The sequence below is a fragment of the Amphiura filiformis genome, chromosome 13 (assembly GCF_039555335.1).
Source record: "Amphiura filiformis chromosome 13, Afil_fr2py, whole genome shotgun sequence".
Classification (NCBI taxonomy): Eukaryota; Metazoa; Echinodermata; class Ophiuroidea; order Amphilepidida; family Amphiuridae; genus Amphiura; species Amphiura filiformis.
In genome coordinates, this window is record NC_092640.1 from 39,286,095 (window position 1) to 39,308,846 (window position 22,752).

General features: G+C 38.5%; 2 protein-coding genes across 2 annotated transcripts in view; one reads left to right on the top strand and one right to left on the bottom strand.

Annotated features, from left to right (window-relative positions):
* Window positions 1-22,752, bottom strand: part of LOC140168330 (soluble guanylate cyclase gcy-31-like) — a 127,442-nt gene that overhangs the window by 7,042 nt on the left and 97,648 nt on the right. The window contains 2 exon segments of the mRNA XM_072191697.1: window positions 21,067-21,203; window positions 21,616-21,818. Of these exon segments, the coding sequence (XP_072047798.1) occupies window positions 21,067-21,203; window positions 21,616-21,818 (340 nt within the window).
* Window positions 1,460-12,190, top strand: LOC140168329 (uncharacterized). Its single transcript, XM_072191696.1, has 2 exons — window positions 1,460-1,535; window positions 11,145-12,190. The coding sequence occupies exon 2, from the start codon at window positions 11,149-11,151 to the stop codon at window positions 11,803-11,805; it is 657 nt and encodes a 218-aa protein (XP_072047797.1). The 5' UTR covers window positions 1,460-1,535; window positions 11,145-11,148; the 3' UTR covers window positions 11,806-12,190.

The following is a 22,752-nucleotide window of genomic DNA, read 5'->3' on the forward strand; positions in this document are numbered from 1 at the left end:
AAAACCAATACGCTTGCACATTCACAGAATGATCGTTGGATGTCTCGGGTACAAAAAAAATCCTACTCGACTACTTATTCAAAGTTTGAGTGCTTCTGAGGGACCCACGTATAAGGTGTCTTACAGCGCGTAAGGGTGTGAACGCTAATGTACATTATCAACCAGTGAGAGTGATAGCTCGTATATCTGATTGGGCATAATCTGATTGGACAATCGCATGATTCTGGGTGTTACCTGAGGCCGTAGACGATGGCATCATGTTACGCGTTTAACACGCATGTAAAGTTTCGTGTATGTATGCGTAGACCAAGTGCGCAATACTCGCACGCACTTGTATACGCGAATTTGAAGACGTGAAGTTGTAAACAAGTTTCCTTCATTTTAGAATAAGGGGAGTTTTTTTTATGACGGTAGCATAATTATTTAAAACAAAACAAAATAGCTGATGGTTTTAAAAGTAAAGAAAGAGAATAAACGACAAACGATGTGATTTTGTGTTATTACTATCCTCTACGGTGTGATAGACGACAGGTAGGTTCAAGATTGTTTTATCGTAAGTGCGCCGGAATCCACTACTCAAAATATTAGACCTTCTTGTCCTCCATTACACGGTAGAGGTTAGTAAAAACAAAAAAATCTTATCGTTAATTCTCTAAGTAATGTTGGTTAAAAATAAGAGTTAGTCGACGCTATCCTAAAGCAGGATGTTCTAGTTGGTAGAATTTGTCCCCATTATCCCCTCTACATAATAAACATGAAGAATCTCTATAATTAGTTCGTTAATGAAAGTCAAGGCCATTAGAAGATGGTGGACTTCTTGTTGATTGGCTATGTATAAATGTGTTATTGTGGCACGAAACTAGAATGTTAGCACGGCAAAAATATTAGTAATCAAAACGAGTTTAATTTGCCATTTCATTTGATTAATTTTAAACAGAATATGCAAGAAAATAAATTGCTCTCTTAAAGCCATAATGTACGATCTTATAATATGAAATTGGTTATTTTTTTTCTTCAAACTTGATTTTTTTTTATTTGTTAATGTTTACACATGTCCCAACTTGCACCTAAATGGAATCGGCCAAATTTATTGTCTTTGTAGGTCAACAGAGCAAAGTTCGACATATTATCATAATTTAAAAATTATGATAATATGTCCTTCCATAGAACTGCATGTTAAATGGCCAAAATAACCAGTGGGGTTTCTTTCACTTTACCATGTTATTTCAACTTAAAATGAGATCGCAAAACTCTAACGCACTCATCAAAATATATTGCGTTCGTAGTCAAGTTATCCATGTGCATCAAATAGGTAAAGTTTTTATGAGACAAATTTCAAAACTATGTACGTGTCACGGTCCTCGGATCACCGCGCATGCGCAACCTGTCAGATCGCCACCAACGACTGGCCTACGTCACCAGTATCCAGCCGTTGTTTAAGGGTAAAGGCGAGCCTCAATTTTGGAGATATTTGTGCACATTTTTTGCGGAATTGATTAGATTTTTCTTGTGGAAATAGTACCATTGAGCAGTTGGTGAGTTACTGAATCTTTTTATGTAAAAATTTTGTCATTATTTTGCGAAATTCCGTTTTAAAATACTTTGGAAAGTTTTTGCAAAACTTTTGGCCGGAGGTCGGCTTTTCACTGTGCTTTTGTATAGGCGAACTTTGCACCGTGAAGGTACAAAAATATTTCTTCATAATTCCTCTTTTGATCGCATCGTTATCAAAAATTCAATGTTTCTATGTTGTTCTTTAGTATATTTGCTTTTGTTTTATGCAATTCCGGCACTCGTGCGATGAAAATTGGCCGAAATTTAGCGTGTTATTCATTTTCAAGTTTTGCAAATTAGGTTGTTGTCGTTTCGATTGTTACGTAAGCGTTGTGCACAGGCCTGTTAATTGCTCAATGCACGATGATACGGCAATGGCCATGTTTAGATCTTCTTCATCGCTGGGGGTAACCAAATTTGCATAAAATTTGCATATTAAGATCGTCGCATCCGGGAAAGATGGATGTTGGCGTGATGGGCGCGTGATCTCTTTGTTGATGATGGAACTGGGAGGTTTGATGACGGTGCGGTCAAACAAAATTTATCTTGTTTTCTTTTGAGGAATTGTTAAATAGTTTTCGGTTGTCTTCATTTATAGATTTTTTATGCCCATTCTGAGTTTGCACGTTAATAATTTTGGCTAGTGTAAACTTTAATGCATTCTTTTTGTCCATTACTTTCGTAAATATTCGGCATCTTTTTGTTTTGATCAAAATTTACGAGTCCCCTTTTCATTAATTTTTTTTATTGTCATGATAGGTTGCGCTAACGTTTGGTTTGCTTAAACATCTTGGCATATATGCTTTATTGTTTTGTTAACTTTTGTTTTGGGATTGTACGGGAGGGATGAAATTTAGTGCTTTTCCAAAATTAGTTGGGATGGATTTATCTTAGTTCTTTCGCGTTAAAGTTAGGTTAATTAATGGGGAAGTATGCCAAGGTGTTCCATATACAGTGTTTTATATTTAATATGTTTATGTGTATAGTGACTTAAAATGTAAACATTAAGTTCCTTTGCTTATCTGGATGAACAAGAAGTAGTAGTATTTCAGTACTTATTAATCATGGGTGCTAAGTTTATTGTGAGCCAAAGATCATGTTAACTACCTCTCATTACGTATCGATTTTCTAGTTGATGGGTGCTATTGTTGTTTCATTGATTATATGCCAAAATCACCCGCATTTTGGTTGTTTACTATTTTGCATGATTTCGTTTACGTTCGATTCAGGAACTTGTTTACCTTTTACAACTCAGTAATTATGTGAAACTCAGGATATTTTTGATTTGTATGAACGTCGTCATATATTACCTTTTAATATTTTGGCCATGTACAATTATGTTTTGTTAACCAAATCTTAGCCTGAATGAGTTTCATACTAAAATGATGGAAGTTGATCAAACATATCTTCGTGTTGAAATAGATGCTTTTGGCCTGGTCAATTTCATTAAAATCTTGTTTCAAGTGGGAAAAAAATACTTCCATCCGTTTATAAAGTTTTTGTCAGAAAGAAAAGCGCTCATGATACTTGCATTTTGTGTACATAATGATTTTATACTTAAGCATTTGTTTTATACTGAACACTAATTAATCAGGTGCTACTTGTGTTCAAACAAATGTCGTCCATGACAGTATTCAGCTTAACCATGCTAAAATATCACCTTGTTTTTTTGTATTTATCTGTGTATTTTATTATGTTTTATTATACGGTAACTCACTAGCATGACTATACTTTTGATTGTTAACTTCTTTTGTGGAGGTGACAATCTTTTATTTTATTTGCTCTATGTGATCGCATGTTTGTGATGGGCCTAACTTGTGACATTGATATGAGAACTTATTTTTATGAGGAGAGTCATAGGCGCTATATGTTATGAATTAATGTTCTCTGCTGAGAATATAATGAGATGATACAGACAGCCTGTGTGGCTATTGATGTGTTGAAACAAGTGATAAGTGGAAATTGCACTAAGTGATTGTGGAAAATGGTACTAAGAAGAAGGATGGAAATGGATAAAGAGTGCATTGTGTATGCACGTGTTACCGTATACGGTATAGTGCAGAAAAGAGAGGAAGCCTGATGCTTCGTTAGTCATGTGAACTGATCATGTGAATGATGAGTTGATGACAAAGTGATTATTGGTGATAAGTTATAGTGCAATTTGACCAGCAGAGAACTGAGTAAGAAGATAAAATAATACTGTTAAAGTGTGCAAAGATATTCGTAGGCCTACAGTTGGTATACCGTGCGTGTGAGATGAAATACCGTAATGTTATGATGAAAAGCCTATGTTGTACTGAATTGAACTGAACCGAATTGCTAATGATAGCTAAGTATTAAGAATATACTTGTTGGTACAGTACAAAAATTTGTTAGGTCCTGTCACAATTTTATTGATCTAAATTAAATTGCTAGTGGGACTCCGTTTCCTTAAAAATAGTCATGCTAATTAGGTTTATTTTTTTGGTTTGTTTATATTGCAGAGTTTTCGACTGCTCTGAGTTCCTAGTTCTGAGCTCTCGCTCTGATTCATTTGATTTCTGAGCTCTGAGCTGGTTCGCTCGTTCGCTTATTTCCGGGCTCATATGTGTCAAGTGTGTGTCAAAAATAATGATTATGATTATATATGTGTCAAGTGTGTGACAAAAATAATGATTATGATTATATATGTGTCAAGTGTGTGTCAAAAATAAACCTGATATAGAGAAAGAAGAATAACTGATCAAAATTGTGTCAAATAAATCGTCTTTGCGTGTCAGTAATAAATCCGAGGGTTCCATCCCCTCAACTTACCCATGGTGGCGCTATAAAACCAGCCTAGACCAGCCCGGGCCCGTTTCAAGTGGTGGCAGCGGTGGGATTTGTTTTGACACAAAGGTGGGATTATTTTGGACACAAAGGAAGGATAAGAGGGATTTGTTTTGACACAAAAGAGTGATAATTTTGACACAAAAGAGTGATTATGTTGATACACCAGTTATTTGACACACGTTTTTAATAGATATTAACGCATGAATGTGGATTGATAGTTGGACACTGAAATATTGAATAGTTTGAAAAAGAATTGATTACTTTTTTTGATATAAAGAATAGATAATTATAGAATTTAATTCGCAATGAGTAAAGAGGAGAGTGGTAGTCCGGCAAGGCCGAGGTATGATGAGTCTGCGAAAGAGTCAGGGGCTGAGATTGATGAGCCTAAAAGAACATATAGTTTGAGATCGAGAAGTCGGGTCAGTGCAAAGCGTGGAAAAAGTGATAAAAGTGTCCAAAAAGAGACCCAAGAGAGTTCCGAAACAGAGGAATATGAATGGAAGGATACACGTGTTGCAAGAGGAGCTAGTGGTGTAACGTACGAGAGGAGTAAATCTGAGGAAACAGAGAGTAAAATTCTGGAGAGCTATAATGAGGATTTGGAGGGGAGAATAGGAATCTTAAGAAAGAGAAATGAAATGTTAGATGTGCAACTTGCCCAATTAACCAGGGAAATAAGTTCCAAAAAGGATGAGGCAGAACGTAAACGGGGAATATTAGAGCAAGTGATAGATGTGGTTCAAGAATTGAGGGTTGCGGCTGACACTATAGAAGGGGAGCGCTTGCAGGCTGAAACAGTCGTGCAGCAACGCGAAAAAGAGCGTCAAGAACTTTTGAGTGTGAGGAGAGTTAAAGATGAACAGAATAGAGAGATCGTGGAATCTATCACTAAATTAGACCATGAAATTCACGAGGCAGTCAATTTCAGAACAAGAGCAGAAAGTGAATTGGTAGAATGTCGCGAGAGAATTGGAGAAGCAAAGAAAATGCGGGAGGAATATGAGAGAGAAGAAGAGAGAATTGCTCAAGAGTGGGAAGTAAGTCTACAGGAAAAGGCTAAACTTAGATATCGTAAATTTCAGTCTGAACGATCTGTGAGTGAACAGGATGATAGCGATATCTGTGATCCGGGTAAAAGTCTTAGAGGACATAGTCAAACCCGTAGTACTAGTAGGCCTAAACGATTGTCACGGTTGACTAAGCCGAAAAAGAGTAGTAGGCGACCCAAAGATCGGGTGACATCACGATCAGGGAGTAGTTCGGAAAGTGAAAATGGTGGGAAACCTAGCTTTGGGAAGTCGAAGATGAAAGCACAGCGTTTTAGTGGGAAAACTGTGTTTGCTGACTTCCTTTCACAGTTTGAAGCTTGCAGAGACTATAATGGTTGGTCGGCTAAAGAAGCAGCATTCCAACTATTTTCCCTATGTGACGGCGATGCCCTGAGTAGTTTGACCAATGATGGTTTGACTCCAAAGGTATCCTCATACGAGGATATGGTAGAGGTTTTAGAGAGAGAATTTGGTCCCAGGGAATGCAAGTCAAGTTACATTCTAGAACTGAATCAAGTGCGACAGCATCAGGGGGAGAGTGCCCGTGATCTTGGGAATAGAATTAAGAGGCTGACGGCACTTGCATTTAGGGGTAAAGACGAGAGGACCAGGGCTACAAGGGAGGAAATGGCCCTTAACTGTTTCACCTTAGCCCTTCGCAGAAAAGATGTGCGTGACGCGGTGTTTGGTGCGGAGTTCGGTACCCTGAAGCAGGCGATTGATAAGGCTGAGTATCTTGAGTCTTATCACAAAAGGGACGATGAGCTTAGTAGGGACGGTGACAGGAAGCGAGATAAGCATGTTGCTTTCAGTAGGAAACTTGCTGAAGAAAAGAGTGTAAAACCAATTTCAGACTCTGAAAGTGAGATGGAAGAAAGGTTGTACGAGAGGCTGGTACAAAAGTTTAAGCCAGTGGAACAAGCGTCACCACAGTCCCATGATAATGAGTTGGAATATAGTGTGCGTACGCTAGTTGATATTACGCGTGACCTGCGTGAAAGTATATCTAATGTGCAGAGACGACCATATGATTCTGGTACCCCACCCCCGAGGCTTAGGAGTGCAACCCATATTGTGTGTTATGCCTGTGGTGAGCCTGGTCATGTAAGACCTGATTGTCCACACAAATTGCAAGGACCACCCACACAAAGGAGTTCAGTATCTCCTGGTAGAAGTTCAGCATCTCCAGGTAGAAGTTTCAACAGGGGGTACTGCCTGAACTGCCTTCAACCCGGACACGAGTGGCGAGATTGTCCATTGCCCTCACTTTGCTTTGTGTGCCATCAAGACAATCACATGTCTAGGAATTGTCCTCTGAATGCACAGGGAAACGGGGAGAGGCCAAGCCAGGGGCCCCAGGCGAGGCCACAGTATGCAGTGAGGGGTCAGGGAATACAGGGACAATCCGTGAATCAGAGTCAGTAAATGAGTATGAGAGTAAAGATTCGGAGATTAATAGTGATTATGTTGAGTTTAGTAGGTTAATTGGGCACGAGTATTTTGAAGTGGGAAGTGACGATGATGATCTTGGTGAGATTGATGAGTTGTGGGTTCCAACCAAAGTCCAGGGGGAACCAGTAATGTTCTGTTTGGATAGTGGTGCTTCTAAAGTAGTGATGAAGTCTGAACATTATTGGCTCATCCCGGAGAATAGACGACCCAAACTGAAAGCCAAGAATGTTGTGTTAAAACAGGCGGATGGTACGAAAGTGAGAATAGATGGAGTAGCTTTTATGAATGTGCAAGTTGGTGATTGTAAATTGCACATACAAGTGTATGTAGCGCCTGTAAGTGATAATCTGTTAGGACTTAGTTTCCTGCGAAAGGCTGGTGCCCTAATTGATCTAGATAAACTTCAACTTGTGATAAGAGATCAGAGAATAGACTGTCGGACCCATGATGATAGGCCCTTGTATGCTAGGATAGTTACAGGATGTGATATTACAGTTCCTGGTGATCATGAAATGATAGTGCCTTGTAACTTAGCGGGTGATTGGAGAAGTTCAAAACTGGGTGTATTGGAGCCTTTAGAACAGGGTATGTTGATACAAAGTGGTATTCTTGTTGCACGTGGACTGGTAGATGCTGAAAATGCAACTATCCCTGTCAAATTAATGAATGTGCAAGAAGAAGAGAGGTTGATTAAGAGAGGTACTGTATTAGCAAAGATGTTTCCCGTATGTACAGACGATGTTCAAGTCATGAATGCTGCGAAACTCTCTGCTCAATCAGAAGTTGAGGAGAATGAACTACCGGAACATTTGTGTGATGTGATGGAGAGATGTTCAGAGGGATTAGGGGACGATGATGTGACGGAGGTTGTCAAATTATTGACTGAGTATGAGGATGTTTTCTCAAAGGGGGAGTTTGATATTGGGCGTACAAATCTAATTAAACATAGAATCGATACTCCAGGTGCACGCCCCGTTAGACAACCTTTGCGACGCTCTTCCTCTGAACAAAGAAAGGAAGTTGAAAGACAAGTGAATGAATTGTTAGAGAGAAATTTAATCCGTCCATCAGATAGTGCCTGGGCAAGTCCAGTTGTGTTGGTTGGTAAGAAAGATGGTACTCAGAGATTATGTCTTGACTTCCGCCGTTTAAATGAAGTAAGTGTGAAGGACGCGTATCCGCTTCCTCGTATAGATGATTCATTAGATGCGTTAGGTGGTGCAAAGTACTTTTCAACTTTAGATCTTGCCGCAGGTTACTGGCAAGTTGAGATGGATGACGATGCTAGAGCTAAGTCCGCATTTGTAACAACGAGTGGGTTGTATGAATGGAATGTCCTTCCTTTTGGATTATGTAATGCGCCCTCTACGTTTGAAAGATTGATGGATTATGTGTTGGCAGGATTAAGGTGGGAAACTTTGTTAGTCTATTTAGATGACGTCATTGTTTTTGGGCGAACAGTGCAAGAATCACTTGATCGTCTGAGGGAAGTCTTGTCACGATTTAGGGGTGCAGGTTTGAAGTTGAAGCCATCCAAGTGCAATTTGTTTCAGAAAAAGGTTCACTATTTGGGTCACGTGGTGTCTGAGGATGGGATCCATACGGATCCCAACAAAATTGAAGCGATAAGAGACTGGCCTGAGCCAGTAACTAAGACCCAGGTGCGAAGCTTTCTAGGCACAACAGGGTATTACAGGCGGTTCGTGCGTGATTATGCCAAAGTAGCTAACCCATTGACAAGGTTAACTGAGAAGAGTGGAAATTTTGAATGGACGTTAGAATGTCAAGAAGCATTTGATAGGCTTAAAGCGGCCCTCATATCTGCTCCAATCCTAGCGTACCCTATAGACGACGGTCAGTACGTGCTAGACACCGACGCCAGCAATTTTGCTATAGGTTGTGTACTATCGCAAGTTCAGAATGATGATGAGAAAGTTATAGCTTACGGTAGTAAAGCTCTGAGTAAAGAGGAGAGGAATTATTGTGTAACACGGCGTGAGTTATTGGCTGTAGTATTCTTTCTCAAGAAGTATAGACATTATTTAGGGGGTCGTCCAGTTACCGTGCGTACAGATCATGGTTCATTGAGATGGCTCTTTAACTTCAAGAACCCTGAACAGCAACTTGCGAGGTGGCTGGAAGTTTGTGCAAGCTTTGACCTCACGATAGAACACAGACCGGGCTTACGGCATCAAAATGCTGACGGTTTGTCAAGAAGGCCATGTAAACAGTGTGGGCGGTGGAAAGAATGGAAGGCTAAGGAAGAAGCAGAATTGAGGGAAGCTGAAAGTGGGCCTGAGTTCACCTTGTTGCCTAAGAGGGAGACTAAAGAGATGGGTGTACAAACTCTTGAATCGCCTGTAATAGTAACTGTAGAGGCCATAGATACCGAGTCTGTACAGGTTGATCCAAATGAGCTATTGAATAATGAGAATGAGTGTGAGTTAAGTGATGAAAACTCTGACGCCGAGATTTTGACACTGAGAGTGCAATGTATACCTGAAGTTTCATTAGAGTCATTACGAGAAGCTCAATTAGGTGATGAAACTATGGCCCCTGTATTACGTTGGAAAGAGGAGGGAAGTCGTCCTGATTGGGAAACAGTATCCGATAAGTCCCCAACTCTGAAAACTTATTGGAGTCAGTGGGCCATGTTAGCTGTGCAGGAGGGTGTTTTGGTGAAAAGGTGGGAGAGTGAGGATGGTAAAGAGTATAAATGGTTGATATTACTTCCATGTTCCCTCAGGAAACAAGTTTTGGATATGTTACACTCATCCAAATCAGCAGGTCATCTTGGGAGGGAGAAAACTCTACCTAAGGTTAGAGAGAGGTATTACTGGGTAGGAATGAGCGCCGATGTAAGATCGTATTTGAGACAGTGTGTGGGTTGTGCGCAAAAGAAAGGTACCCCAAAGAAGCATCGGGCACCGTTGCAACAATGTCGTGTTGGCGGCCCCCTTGAAAGGATAGCCATTGATGTTTTAGGTCCTTTGACTGAAACCCATAGAGGTAATGTGTACATTTTGGTAGTGGGCGATTATTGGACGAAGTGGATGGAAGCCTATCCCATTCCCGATCAGCAGGCAGAGACTGTTGCGTCCAAGTTAGTCGAAGAGTTTGTATGTAGGTTTGGGGTGCCCACTGAGTTACATTCAGATCAGGGTAGAAATTTTGAATCGGCTGTATTCCAAGAAATGTGCAAGATTCTTGATATCCGGAAAACCCGCACCACTGCCTACAACCCAAAGTCAGACGGTCTCGTAGAGAGGTATAATCGTACCATTGCAAATGCAGTCTCCCTGATGATCCATCCCCATCAGAATCAGAAAGATTGGGATGACTATGTACCCTTTGTGGGCATGGCTTACAGGTCTAGTGTGCAAGCTTCAACGGGCGAAACCCCAAATATGATGATGATGGGAAGGGATGTAAAGACACCAGTAGATCTTATGTTTTCGGCACCCCCTAGAGAGGTAGAGTGTGAGACTGATTACGCTGAAGAATTAAGAGACAAGATCAGAGATATGCACGAAAGAGCGAGACACGCATTGCATGTAAGTGCTCGAAGGCAAAAGCGGTACTATGATCGAAAAGCGTATGGACCGGTGTATAAGGAAGGTCAATTTGTATGGCTATATAGAAAGAGCAGGAGGGCAAGTTTGTCCAAAAAGTTGATGCTCCCGTGGGAAGGCCCTTTCTTGGTAGTGAAGGTGATGTCAGATGTCACATATCGCATTCAGAAGACAATAAGAAGTAAGCCCCAGATCGTACATGCGGACCGGTTAAAGCCTTACGAAGGTCCCAAGTTAAAACCATGGAAGTACGATGCCCCAGTAGCGGTAGAAAGTGTGGATGAAACTGACTTGGACACCAATGTGGTAGATAAGAGTAGTGTAGTAGATGAGAATAATCCCAAGAATAAGAATAATGTACAGGAACAGGAGTTTGACATGAAAGAACAGGAGTCGGAAAGTGTTGAGGGTGAAAAGGGGACAAAGGGTGAAAATGGTGACAGAGAAAGTGAAGTACCCAAGGGTGAAGGGGAGGAGGAGTGTCAAAGTGCAAGTGATACTAAAGGTGTGAGTGAAGCACCACAGTTGAGCTCTCCTCTTAATAGGCGTAACCCTGCACGTGACAGGCGTAGGCCAATTAGGTACGATTTGTAGATGAGATGTTATTAGTATTTATGTGAAGTGTACCTTAATTATGAATGTATATATTGACGTGGCCTACAGATTTTTAATATGTGTCTACTGTGTTTTGATCTATTTTCAGAAACATGAGCAATAGGGGCAGATACGAGCCATGGGGCAGAGTCAGTTATCATGGAAATGGACATAGAGGTGGACAAAGAGGAGGTCGAGGGGCGTGGCCGTTTGGAGTGAGATGTTACAATTGTCAAGGCAAGGGACATATGGCTGCGGCATGCCCCAGTAGTTTTTCTGGGAGTGGTAGAAACAGGAAACTGCCACGTGTAGATGTCCAGGACAATAGAGTGAATACATGTAAACAATATGAACGTAAGCAACCCGAAGAAACTGAAGAGGAGTTATTGGAGAGACTGAGTAAGCAATATGATGAAAAGGTGACAACTGATCAGCAGGAAGATAAAGAGAAGGCAGCTCCAAAGAAGAGAAAATGGAAACGTATTATTGAATCATCGGATGACGACAGCGACGTCGACAATCAACTGCAGAGAGTTCGTAATATGATGGAAGATCGGAATGAGAATGAAGGATTAGCGGAGAGAGTAAAGAAACGAAGAGCAGACAAGATCAAGACAACCATCAAGCCTCCAGCGACGACGTCTGTAGAACATGAACAGTTAAGAATTGAGAACACCTACATGCGACCAAGACTTGTAAAGCCAGGACATGTGGTAGAACACGCTGGTGTCCTTTGGGAGTTTGGCAGCAGAGCACCCCTACCACAATAAATGAACATTGGACAGTATAAAAATAATAGTTAAAAAAAAAAAGTAGTTTAAGTAAGCAAACCAGGCGGCGCGTGATTCGATTCCTGTGAGTCACCTCTCAGTTGTGTGTCTGTGTGCCGAGGACGTCACACTCTGGGAGGGGGGCTGTGTCACGGTCCTCGGATCACCGCGCATGCGCAACCTGTCAGATCGCCACCAACGACTGGCCTACGTCACCAGTATCCAGCCGTTGTTTAAGGGGTAAAGGCGAGCCTCAATTTTTGGAGATATTTGTGCACATTTTTTTGCGGAATTGATTAGATTTTTCTTGTGGAAATAGTACCATTGAGCAGTTGGTGAGTTACTGAATCTTTTTATGTAAAAATTTTGTCATTATTTTGCGAAATTCCGTTTTAAAATACTTTGGAAAGTTTTTGCAAAACTTTTGGCCGGAGGTCGGCTTTTCACTGTGCTTTTGTATAGGCGAACTTTGCACCGTGAAGGTCCAAAAATATTTCTTCATAATTCCTCTTTTGATCGCATCGTTATCAAAAATTCAATGTTTCTATGTTGTTCTTTAGTATATTTGCTTTTGTTTTATGCAATTCCGGCACTCGTGCGATGAAAATTGGCCGAAATTTAGCGTGTTATTCATTTTCAAGTTTTGCAAATTAGGTTGTTGTCGTTTCGATTGTTACGTAAGCGTTGTGCACAGGCCTGTTAATTGCTCAATGCACGATGATACGGCAATGGCCATGTTTAGATCTTCTTCATCGCTGGGGGTAACCAAATTTGCATAAAATTTGCATATTAAGATCGTCGCATCCGGGAAAGATGGATGTTGGCGTGATGGGCGCGTGATCTCTTTGTTGATGATGGAACTGGGAGGTTTGATGACGGTGCGGTCAAACAAAATTTATCTTGTTTTCTTTTGAGGAATTGTTAAATAGTTTTCGGTTGTCTTCATTTATAGATTTTTTATGCCCATTCTGAGTTTGCACGTTAATAATCTTGGCTAGTGTAAACTTTAATGCATTCTTTTGTCCATTACTTTCGTAAATATTCGGCATCTTTTTGTTTTGATCAAAATTTACGAGTCCCCTTTTCATTAATTTTTTTATTGTCATGATAGGTTGCGCTAACGTTTGGTTTGCTTAAACATCTTGGCATATATGCTTTATTGTTTTGTTAACTTTTGTTTTGGGATTGTACGGGAGGGATGAAATTTAGTGCTTTTCCAAAATTAGTTGGGATGGATTTATCTTAGTTCTTTCGCGTTAAAGTTAGGTTAATTAATGGGGAAGTATGCCAAGGTGTTCCATATACAGTGTTTTATATTTAATATGTTTATGTGTATAGTGACTTAAAAATGTAAACATTAAGTTCCTTTGCTTATCTGGATGAACAAGAAGTAGTAGTATTTCAGTACTTATTAATCATGGGTGCTAAGTTTATTGTGAGCCAAAGATCATGTTAACTACCTCTCATTACGTATCGATTTTCTAGTTGATGGGTGCTATTGTTGTTTCATTGATTATATGCCAAAATCACCCGCATTTTTGGTTGTTTACTATTTTGCATGATTTCGTTTACGTTCGATTCAGGAACTTGTTTACCTTTTACAACTCAGTAATTATGTGAAACTCAGGATATTTTTGATTTGTATGAACGTCGTCATATATTACCTTTTAATATTTTGGCCATGTACAATTATGTTTTGTTAACCAAATCTTAGCCTGAATGAGTTTCATACTAAAATGATGGAAGTTGATCAAACATATCTTCGTGTTGAAATAGATGCTTTTGGCCTGGTCAATTTCATTAAAATCTTGTTTCAAGTGGGAAAAAAATACTTCCATCCGTTTATAAAGTTTTTGTCAGAAAGAAAAGCGCTCATGATACTTGCATTTTGTGTACATAATGATTTTTATACTTAAGCATTTGTTTTATACTGAACACTAATTAATCAGGTGCTACTTGTGTTCAAACAAATGTCGTCCATGACAGTATTCAGCTTAACCATGCTAAAATATCACCTTGTTTTTTTGTATTTATCTGTGTATTTTATTATGTTTTATTATACGGTAACTCACTAGCATGACTATACTTTTGATTGTTAACTTCTTTTGTGGAGGTGACAATCTTTTATTTTATTTGCTCTATGTGATCGCATGTTTGTGATGGGCCTAACTTGTGACATTGATATGAGAACTTATTTTTATGAGGAGAGTCATAGGCGCTATATGTTATGAATTAATGTTCTCTGCTGAGAATATAATGAGATGATACAGACAGCCTGTGTGGCTATTGATGTGTTGAAACAAGTGATAAGTGGAAATTGCACTAAGTGATTGTGGAAAATGGTACTAAGAAGAAGGATGGAAATGGATAAAGAGTGCATTGTGTATGCACGTGTTACCGTATACGGTATAGTGCAGAAAAGAGAGGAAGCCTGATGCTTCGTTAGTCATGTGAACTGATCATGTGAATGATGAGTTGATGACAAAGTGATTATTGGTGATAAGTTATAGTGCAATTTGACCAGCAGAGAACTGAGTAAGAAGATAAAATAATACTGTTAAAGTGTGCAAAAGATATTCGTAGGCCTACAGTTGGTATACCGTGCGTGTGAGATGAAATACCGTAATGTTATGATGAAAAGCCTATGTTGTACTGAATTGAACTGAACCGAATTGCTAATGATAGCTAAGTATTAAGAATATACTTGTTGGTACAGTACAAAAATTTGTTAGGTCCTGTCACAATTTTATTGATCTAAATTAAATTGCTAGTGGGACTCCGTTTCCTTAAAAATAGTCATGCTAATTAGGTTTATTTTTTTGGTTTGTTTATATTGCAGAGTTTTCGACTGCTCTGAGTTCCTAGTTCTGAGCTCTCGCTCTGATTCATTTGATTTCTGAGCTCTGAGCTGGTTCGCTCGTTCGCTTATTTCCGGGCTCATATGTGTCAAGTGTGTGTCAAAAATAATGATTATGATTATATATGTGTCAAGTGTGTGACAAAAATAATGATTATGATTATATATGTGTCAAGTGTGTGTCAAAAATAAACCTGATATAGAGAAAGAAGAATAACTGATCAAAATTGTGTCAAATAAATCGTCTTTGCGTGTCAGTAATAAATCCGAGGGTTCCATCCCCTCAACTTACCCATGGTGGCGCTATAAAACCAGCCTAGACCAGCCCGGGCCCGTTTCATACGAAATTGACTTATACAAGATGTCGTGATTTGTGGCAGCGAAAAACTCCAATTCCTATTCTAAATCTACCACAAAAGTAATTACTGTACAATATGCCTTTTATGAAGAGTACAACTAAAAAACTTTAGTTAATTTAATTTCAATCTGAAATAGCAAAAAGAAAGTCCACAGTATGCGGCACATTTTGATACATCATTTGTGCCAAAAGAATACCATTTAAATCATCCATATTAAAACAAGTCATATAGAGAATACAGTGCGCTTAAGAATAAAGATACTAGTTATGTTCCTTAACATTTGTTATAAGTTGAACCAGCAGCCAAATAGCTACATCTTTTAGCTCGTATTTAAGACCTCATCCTTTGAAATCGTTCAAGAGATAAAGACACAATGATCCAAAATGAAGAAAATGCAACATCAATAGTTGCAGTTTGCTCTATTGCATGCCCTATTGTTTTGTACACAACGCGTTTCGAACAACAGAACTAGCGCAGTGCTTTCCATTGATTAGCACATTAAAACTAGCGTCGTGCATTCATTGATTAGAACGTATAAAGGTGCAATTTGAATTCGTTCCTTTCTTAAGTTTTAGATCACCGATTCTCAAACAATTTCAGCAAATGAGGTCTTAAATCAGACCTAAAGAGTACATGTATTGCATGCTTGTATTGATTTTGACATATTTGTCTTTGTTTAGGATATAGAGGGGTTAACATAACTGGTACCTTTATTATTTTGCGCACTCACTATATGTCATTTTGCACAGATTGGTGTAGCATTTCAATGAAACTTTGGAATCTGCATGTCATTCGAAGAGGCGACCAACGCGTCCAACATTCCACTGTCAATATTATGATTGGTCTTCTGTTTGCTATTTAGCTCAAAAATTTCATGCAAAGATTTAAGTTGTAGCCTTCTAAAAAGGAGTAGTTACTTTTGGTGATTTGTCTATGAAAATAAAATTGTGTGAAGCATGCCGAAGATGAAACATTTATACCAATGAAATTTTACCAACATTGAGGTACATAATGTGAAATCCCATTGGTATAAATCACATTTTCTTGGGAAAGCTTTACAATTTCAGCTTGAACATGCACACGTAAACAATACGCGCACAAAAAGTATCCGAACACTCAAAACAAATGATTTAGTGTCGTTCAGATTTTGTGTCGTTAAGAAATTGCTTTTGTTTTAAGTGTTCAACTTTTTGTGTGCAGTATATGAAGAGGTTTGTTTCAAAATCCCTTATATCCACTTGGCCAATTTTGAGAACACATCAAAAAAACATTAAAAAAGTCACTGATATAAGGGGGTTTTCAACAAAAGCAGTTTTTGGCGGGATGCTCATCCTACCCAAGCATCCCGCCAAAAACTGCTTTTTTGCAAACAACTATATATCAGTGACAATTTTTATGATTTTTTGACGTGTTCTCAAAATTGGGCACGTGGATGTAAGGGGTTTTGAAACAAAGCTTTTCATAATTATATTATTATATCGACAGCTCAGCGGCACAAAGACGTATGTCCATATTAGATTAACTGTGGTATGCATGATACATGCCTTGTACAGTGTGTGTATTTCATATATATCAGAAGTATTCCAACAGCAGTTTAAGGACATACGTCTCTCTACCTGTTCCTATTGATCCATTAGTCTACTACTGCCAAATCAACCCAATGTTAAAACTAATAAACTCAATTATTTCACAAGCCCAAATTGACCTCATCTGCAATTTATCTTAAAGCCATATTGTAACATTGGCTGAGGGGGACGACCTTAATATTTTTTTTACAATCGGATTTTACACAATTGTAATGTACTTTAGTCAACTAATATACCCTGCAAAAGTCAAGACTTTAGGTGTTATAGTTTTGACAAAATCTGAGATTTTGAATAAAACGACAGAGTACGTCGTTTAATTATTATCATCGAAATATTAGCAGAAAGCGTACACAGTGCGTGTGCGGTAAGGTCATAATACATAAAAATGACCGACCATAGTCACGATCAACATATTTATATGCAGTGGTGACATTTTTGCTGAAATTTAATAGTTTTTATTTCTTTGTTTTGCCCCATCTGTTCTTGTCAAAATTACAAGGGAACATTATGTGAAAACTAACATTTTGTAGAAAAGAAATACAATTATATTATGGCAATGTTACAATATTGCTTGAAGATTTTACGTGTGGTAAATCAAAAGTGAGCTCGATCGTACGTCTTTGTAAAATTGGACCAAGATGTACCTTTTTATTGACGAAACCAATGTTGCGACTGAAACCGTCAACAGTCAGCAGATTTAAAGTGCAACGACCAGTCCAATAAAAGGCACACGTGGTTGATAAGAATAATTGAATTTACCAGTTTCAATGTTTCTTAGATGAATGATTAATGTAAACAAGTTAAAACCAATGTTAATTCTGATCATGCCACGCAGTTGAATAATTGTCAAAACTTACTCGTCTTACTATGTAATCATGCAGAAACTGCACTATACGGACACCTTATTTTGTCACTGAAAGGAGGAATAAGATGTGTAACCATTAGCCCTAGATATTTCCCGCTTTTTTACCCATGGTAATAGTTAATTTAAGGTGATTGGACATGACAAAGACAAAGGAATTACCACAAATTTTCAAACCTGTAACCAATCTAAAACTTGGGAGAGAATAGTGGACTGAGAGTTGAGACATAAGACCGGATTACCCCGGGCCTGGATTCGTGTTGATGACATGTACCATGTACCTTATGAAGGTAGTTTGGTAGTGATGTTAGACAAATCGGCATTAGGTTAGCGCGTGCGATTCGATGCACCTACGTCAGTCACTAACAAACTCGAGGAAACAAAGTATAGAGTGACAGCCTTTTATCAGAAAGATTGCAAGGTGAAAATACCTCCACTCAAAGGTTTTGCTCTTGAGTAGTCAACCATTCAGAAACCTTCCACCAAAGAATATAATGGAGCATAATAAATAAGATACCAGTTGTGTTGCTCTGCCATCTATAACAAGAAACGTTGTATATGCTTTGTAAGTCAACAGCAGATTCTCTGTTTTACTTTATAGACAGACAGATTAAAAATATTTCTTATCTGAAAAAAAATTGAAAGAGAAAAGTGCCCCTCTGACAAAAAAATATTGAGAAGGAAGAGGAAAACTAGAACCCATTTCCCACCAAAATTCACCCCGATCATTGGCCAAAATAGTGTAAAATACCAAACTGTTTGCGCGCTACGCGAACTAATTGTCCTAATAAAGCCCTTTGTTTAAAGTTAAAATGATGCAACCGGGAAAGTTTTTCTAGTCTTTGACCCAGAACGTTAGACGTTACTGACATCATCTCAGCTACTAAACTTGTCCTTTTGTGTTTCTGCCATAAGCTGTCATTTTGATGCCTTCTGAGGATGTGATTACTTGCGTCATATGCAAGAGATTTTACACATAGTCATGTACTCGTTAAAGCATGCACTTTGCACTGAATCACAGGGAATCATACAGTAAGTAACCTTAAAAGCGTTAAATAAAAAGCGTCGCAAAAACACAAAGGACAACTTTATTATAATGATTTGTAAAATACTGTTTTACGTCAGTAAAGTCTAAAGTTACACTCCTCCTATTTTGAAAACACGTGGTCTCGATGAGTTCCTTTGCTACGGTGATATCGTAGTTATGGGATAGACCATAGACATACCACCTAGACCTATGACTGCCCATCCCGTACCACAGCGGGAGGTAAAGCCACGGTGATATTGACGGATTGACGGGTTTACTAGGCGAGGAAAAATTTCGCACACATGTCTGACGCGCTCGTTTGCGTGAATACAGCGCCTTTATCGCACGCGTTAATGCAACGTGTTCCGTAGACGCGAACATGTCTGCTAGTTTGCGTCCGGGTTGCGTCCTTGTCAAAATTGTTGCTATACAGTGTTGACTTCACTACGCGAAGCAAAGTCGGTTGTCTAGGTACTTGTTTGTCTGGGGGATAGACTCTATAAACATTAGATCACGAGACTCCTAATGATATATGTACCATACTGATTATAAAGTTGGGGTAGGGAAATAATGTCCATTGATTGAATAACTGTTAATTAACGTACAACGTCAGTTATAAGCAATACCGTAAAAAGCCGATAACAAGCATATGTGCCTATTAAATAGTTGCTCGGGCAAGAACCGCAATTTTTAGGGAAGTCTGTTTAAAGTGTTCATTTTTTTCTATTAATTTACAAATATCTATGTTACAATTGCGCCCAATATGTAGGCAGCAATGAGTTTCAATTTGCTATAAAGGAACACACTGACATCAACTGGTACCTATTTATTTCGCTGTCTGTCTTTTCAATAATCCAGTCCCAAGATATACCGTACCTTTTAAAAAAACAACCTACACGTTTCCTAAGTGGAATACAAAAACACGACCTACACTGTGGATTAACTGTGGAGGAAAAATACACTATGAATTATTCAAATAAAAAATGGTTGATAAAGTTTAGGCATATGGACAAAATACTAAATGATTTAGAATGAACTACAAACCCTATTTAGCCACAACACAAACTACTACGAAATGTGATAGAGATCAAAATAGAATGCTTGCAATGTTTGAACAAATTGTATCCAGTAACTAAAATAATTGTTGTAAAAAAGTAAAATTGTCATACGCTTCAAATATCCGATGAGAACATATTTCATTTGATTTAGAAGCTTTTTATGCAATGTTTTAGAGAAGACAATTATATAGAATTAAAACCAATAGCCATAACTAAATCTCTTTAACCAACACCACTATAATAACCGACTTAAGACAAAACCATCAAGAAAGGAAAAAGGAGAAAAATATATAACGAAATGGAAGTAAAAGGACAACGCAAAAAATGTTTAAAAACACTTGCCTGAAGCGGCCGAACTGAGCGCCTCGCGCAAGGAACGGTAACTGTAAAATTGCATGAAATCATTGCAAAAATAATAAAAAATAGTACGTTATTAATTAAAGGTCCCGATTGGTGATTAAAATTCTAAGACTTTCCAAGGTAGGCCTTTACAAAGCTTGGACAATTAGCACTTTTTTCGGGAGGATCTCTATAGCATCCAAGTCTTTTATGACATCTGAAATCACCTCACAGTAAAATTACATAATTGATTTTGCTAATTTTCCCTCCATAATGCAATATTTATGAGATACTACACTCAATGTTTGCGTCGTCTGCGAATAATTTCTCTTGTTTGTGTCGTCTATATCACCATCACTACTCTAGTCCCGATGTTGACATCAAAGCAATATGAGTATCCTAATCCATACACCTCGTACACATGTTTAAAATTGATCAGGTATGTACGGAATGTTGTACAGATGCAGCAGGTGCCGATGTATGACGTCACGCTGTCAACCTCTTATATAATTATGTAACATCGGAGCTAAACACAGAGTCCGGCCATTATACTGATGCCTGTCTTTAACAATAATGATTATAGAAGGTAAACGATACACAGTTGACATATAGAGCGTAAACATTTTATATTTTTCAAAATGCCGGAGCTGAATCTTATTAGGGATTGTACAATAATTATGACCCTTGGGGAGAGTAAACTTTGGTGGGGGAGGGGGGATTTTATGGGCAAGCCGAAGGGGGAAGCAATTTTCCACACATTTATGGTCACCTTTAAAATAAAACGCTCTTAAAATCTTGGGGAAAACAGTACAGAAACGTTTAAATGTGCAACATTGCACACTATATAATCTTTCTAGACCATTTAAAGTTCGACGAACAAATTTGGCCGAGGAGGGGGCAAGCAATTTGGAGGACTCATAATTATTGCACAGCTCCAACGCGAGTTTAATGAGAGTAGGTATAACAGATGCATGGTATAAATAATATAGGGGAAGTCGTGAACTGTGTACTAAAACACGAATGCAGTATTCTTACTCAATATTAGAAAAAAAACTGAATCAGAGAAGTTTTTACCTTTGCATCGGTTGGCGTTATAGAATGCAAGTTAAACGCAATTAGCTCAATAATTATATATATATATATATATATATATGATGGTCTTTCTCAACATACCTTCTAGTGAGGTTCGTATCTGAGGAATCACAGCGTGATAAAGTAAAGGATTCATTGGATCTGTCATCTGCCCCTAGATGATCTGGAGCACCGTGCTCCTTGCCTTTCAGCCAGTAAGTCTTCATACTGCCTTTGCCCTGTAAGATTAAGAGAAGCAAAATCGTTATTGTTAGTATATTACGCTTTTGAATATATCGCGCTGCACCACAAGCAGGTTGCACTCATCACCTGTGTATGTCTGCAATTATAGATTGAATACAATACCGGTCTTTTTCAAAGATACTAATGTTACAGGTGCGAGTGATCAGCATGATATTGTTCAATGCAGAGGTACAGCTTGAACGTACCAGTGCAGCGCGGTATATTCAAATATTGTTTTCACCTATTTCTATGGATTATTACTTCGCCAGCGTATACATTTATACACAAGAGCTTGCGATTTCGAAACCAACGTTTCTAACATCCTATTCAGAATCACGTCACATGAGAGTGATTTTGAATAGATGCACTGGCGTTTGAAATGTACATTTAGATGTACATACTATTTACCTTAACATCTATTTGAGTTCTTTGTTCCAAGATATACCCCTCATAAGGGTCAAGGTAATCTTTGGTCGCTTCGCTCATGTGGATTTTTTGAGCTTTGCCTGTAGATTCCATTCTCGAGGCTGTGTTGACAGTATCTCCAAAGAGGCAGTATCGAGGCATCTTCAAGCCGACCACCCCTGCCACTACTACTCCGGAATGTATACCTGGGACAAACAGTTATTGAAAACAATTATTGAAAATCAAGTTATCGTCCATAGCAATATACCTTTTCGCAAAATCCCAAAAGCCTCTGTGATTGTAACCCTGATTGTATGTGCAATTCCACTTATCGCCGGACACACCACACAAGGAGGGGGGGGGGGTGGATTGGCACACAGTAGCCAGTATCAATATGGGGTCATCACCAAAAATATTTTCCAAACATATTGGACTAATACCACAGCTATCATCAATTTTTTTTAATTTGATGATATCTATATAGCTGTGGTATTAGTCCAATATTTAAGTATTTATTGAATAGCAAAATGATTATATTATTCCGAATTTGTAATGTTATCAAGAACAACATTTTAAGTATTTACCGACGGATAAAATATTTATCGACGGGAACGAAATGGAAGTATAAGGACAAAATATTGGAGTCACTGCGGTCCGCGGGTTATCCACCCTGAAATAGACAATTTTGTTGCACATATTGTTTACCGCTTGTGCACTCAAATGTACAGGAAGACCACCCGCTCTGTAGAAGGTCACCTCGAGACTTACTGTCTACAAGCTGTTATGGCAGCGGTCTCGTGCGTATTTATAAATACGTATTCATAAATATAATCGAAGTATACTGGTTACTTTAAAACAATGTTAGGAAGGGCTTCGCAGGCTGCATTGGAGGCCGGTATTGGAGGTCACTGCGGTCCACGGGTTATCCACCCTGAATTAATATTTACATACTTTAATTATTGCTATTCTTTATATAATATCCCAACAAACACAAAACGTTTAACAGAAAGTGTTTTAAAAAAATAAAAAAAATGCGCTGTTTGCCAAAAAACATTTTGCGATAACATTTTTACAACATTTTGACCACATTTAATAATATTTTTATAGTGTTTTTTCATATAAAACATTTTAAATATGACT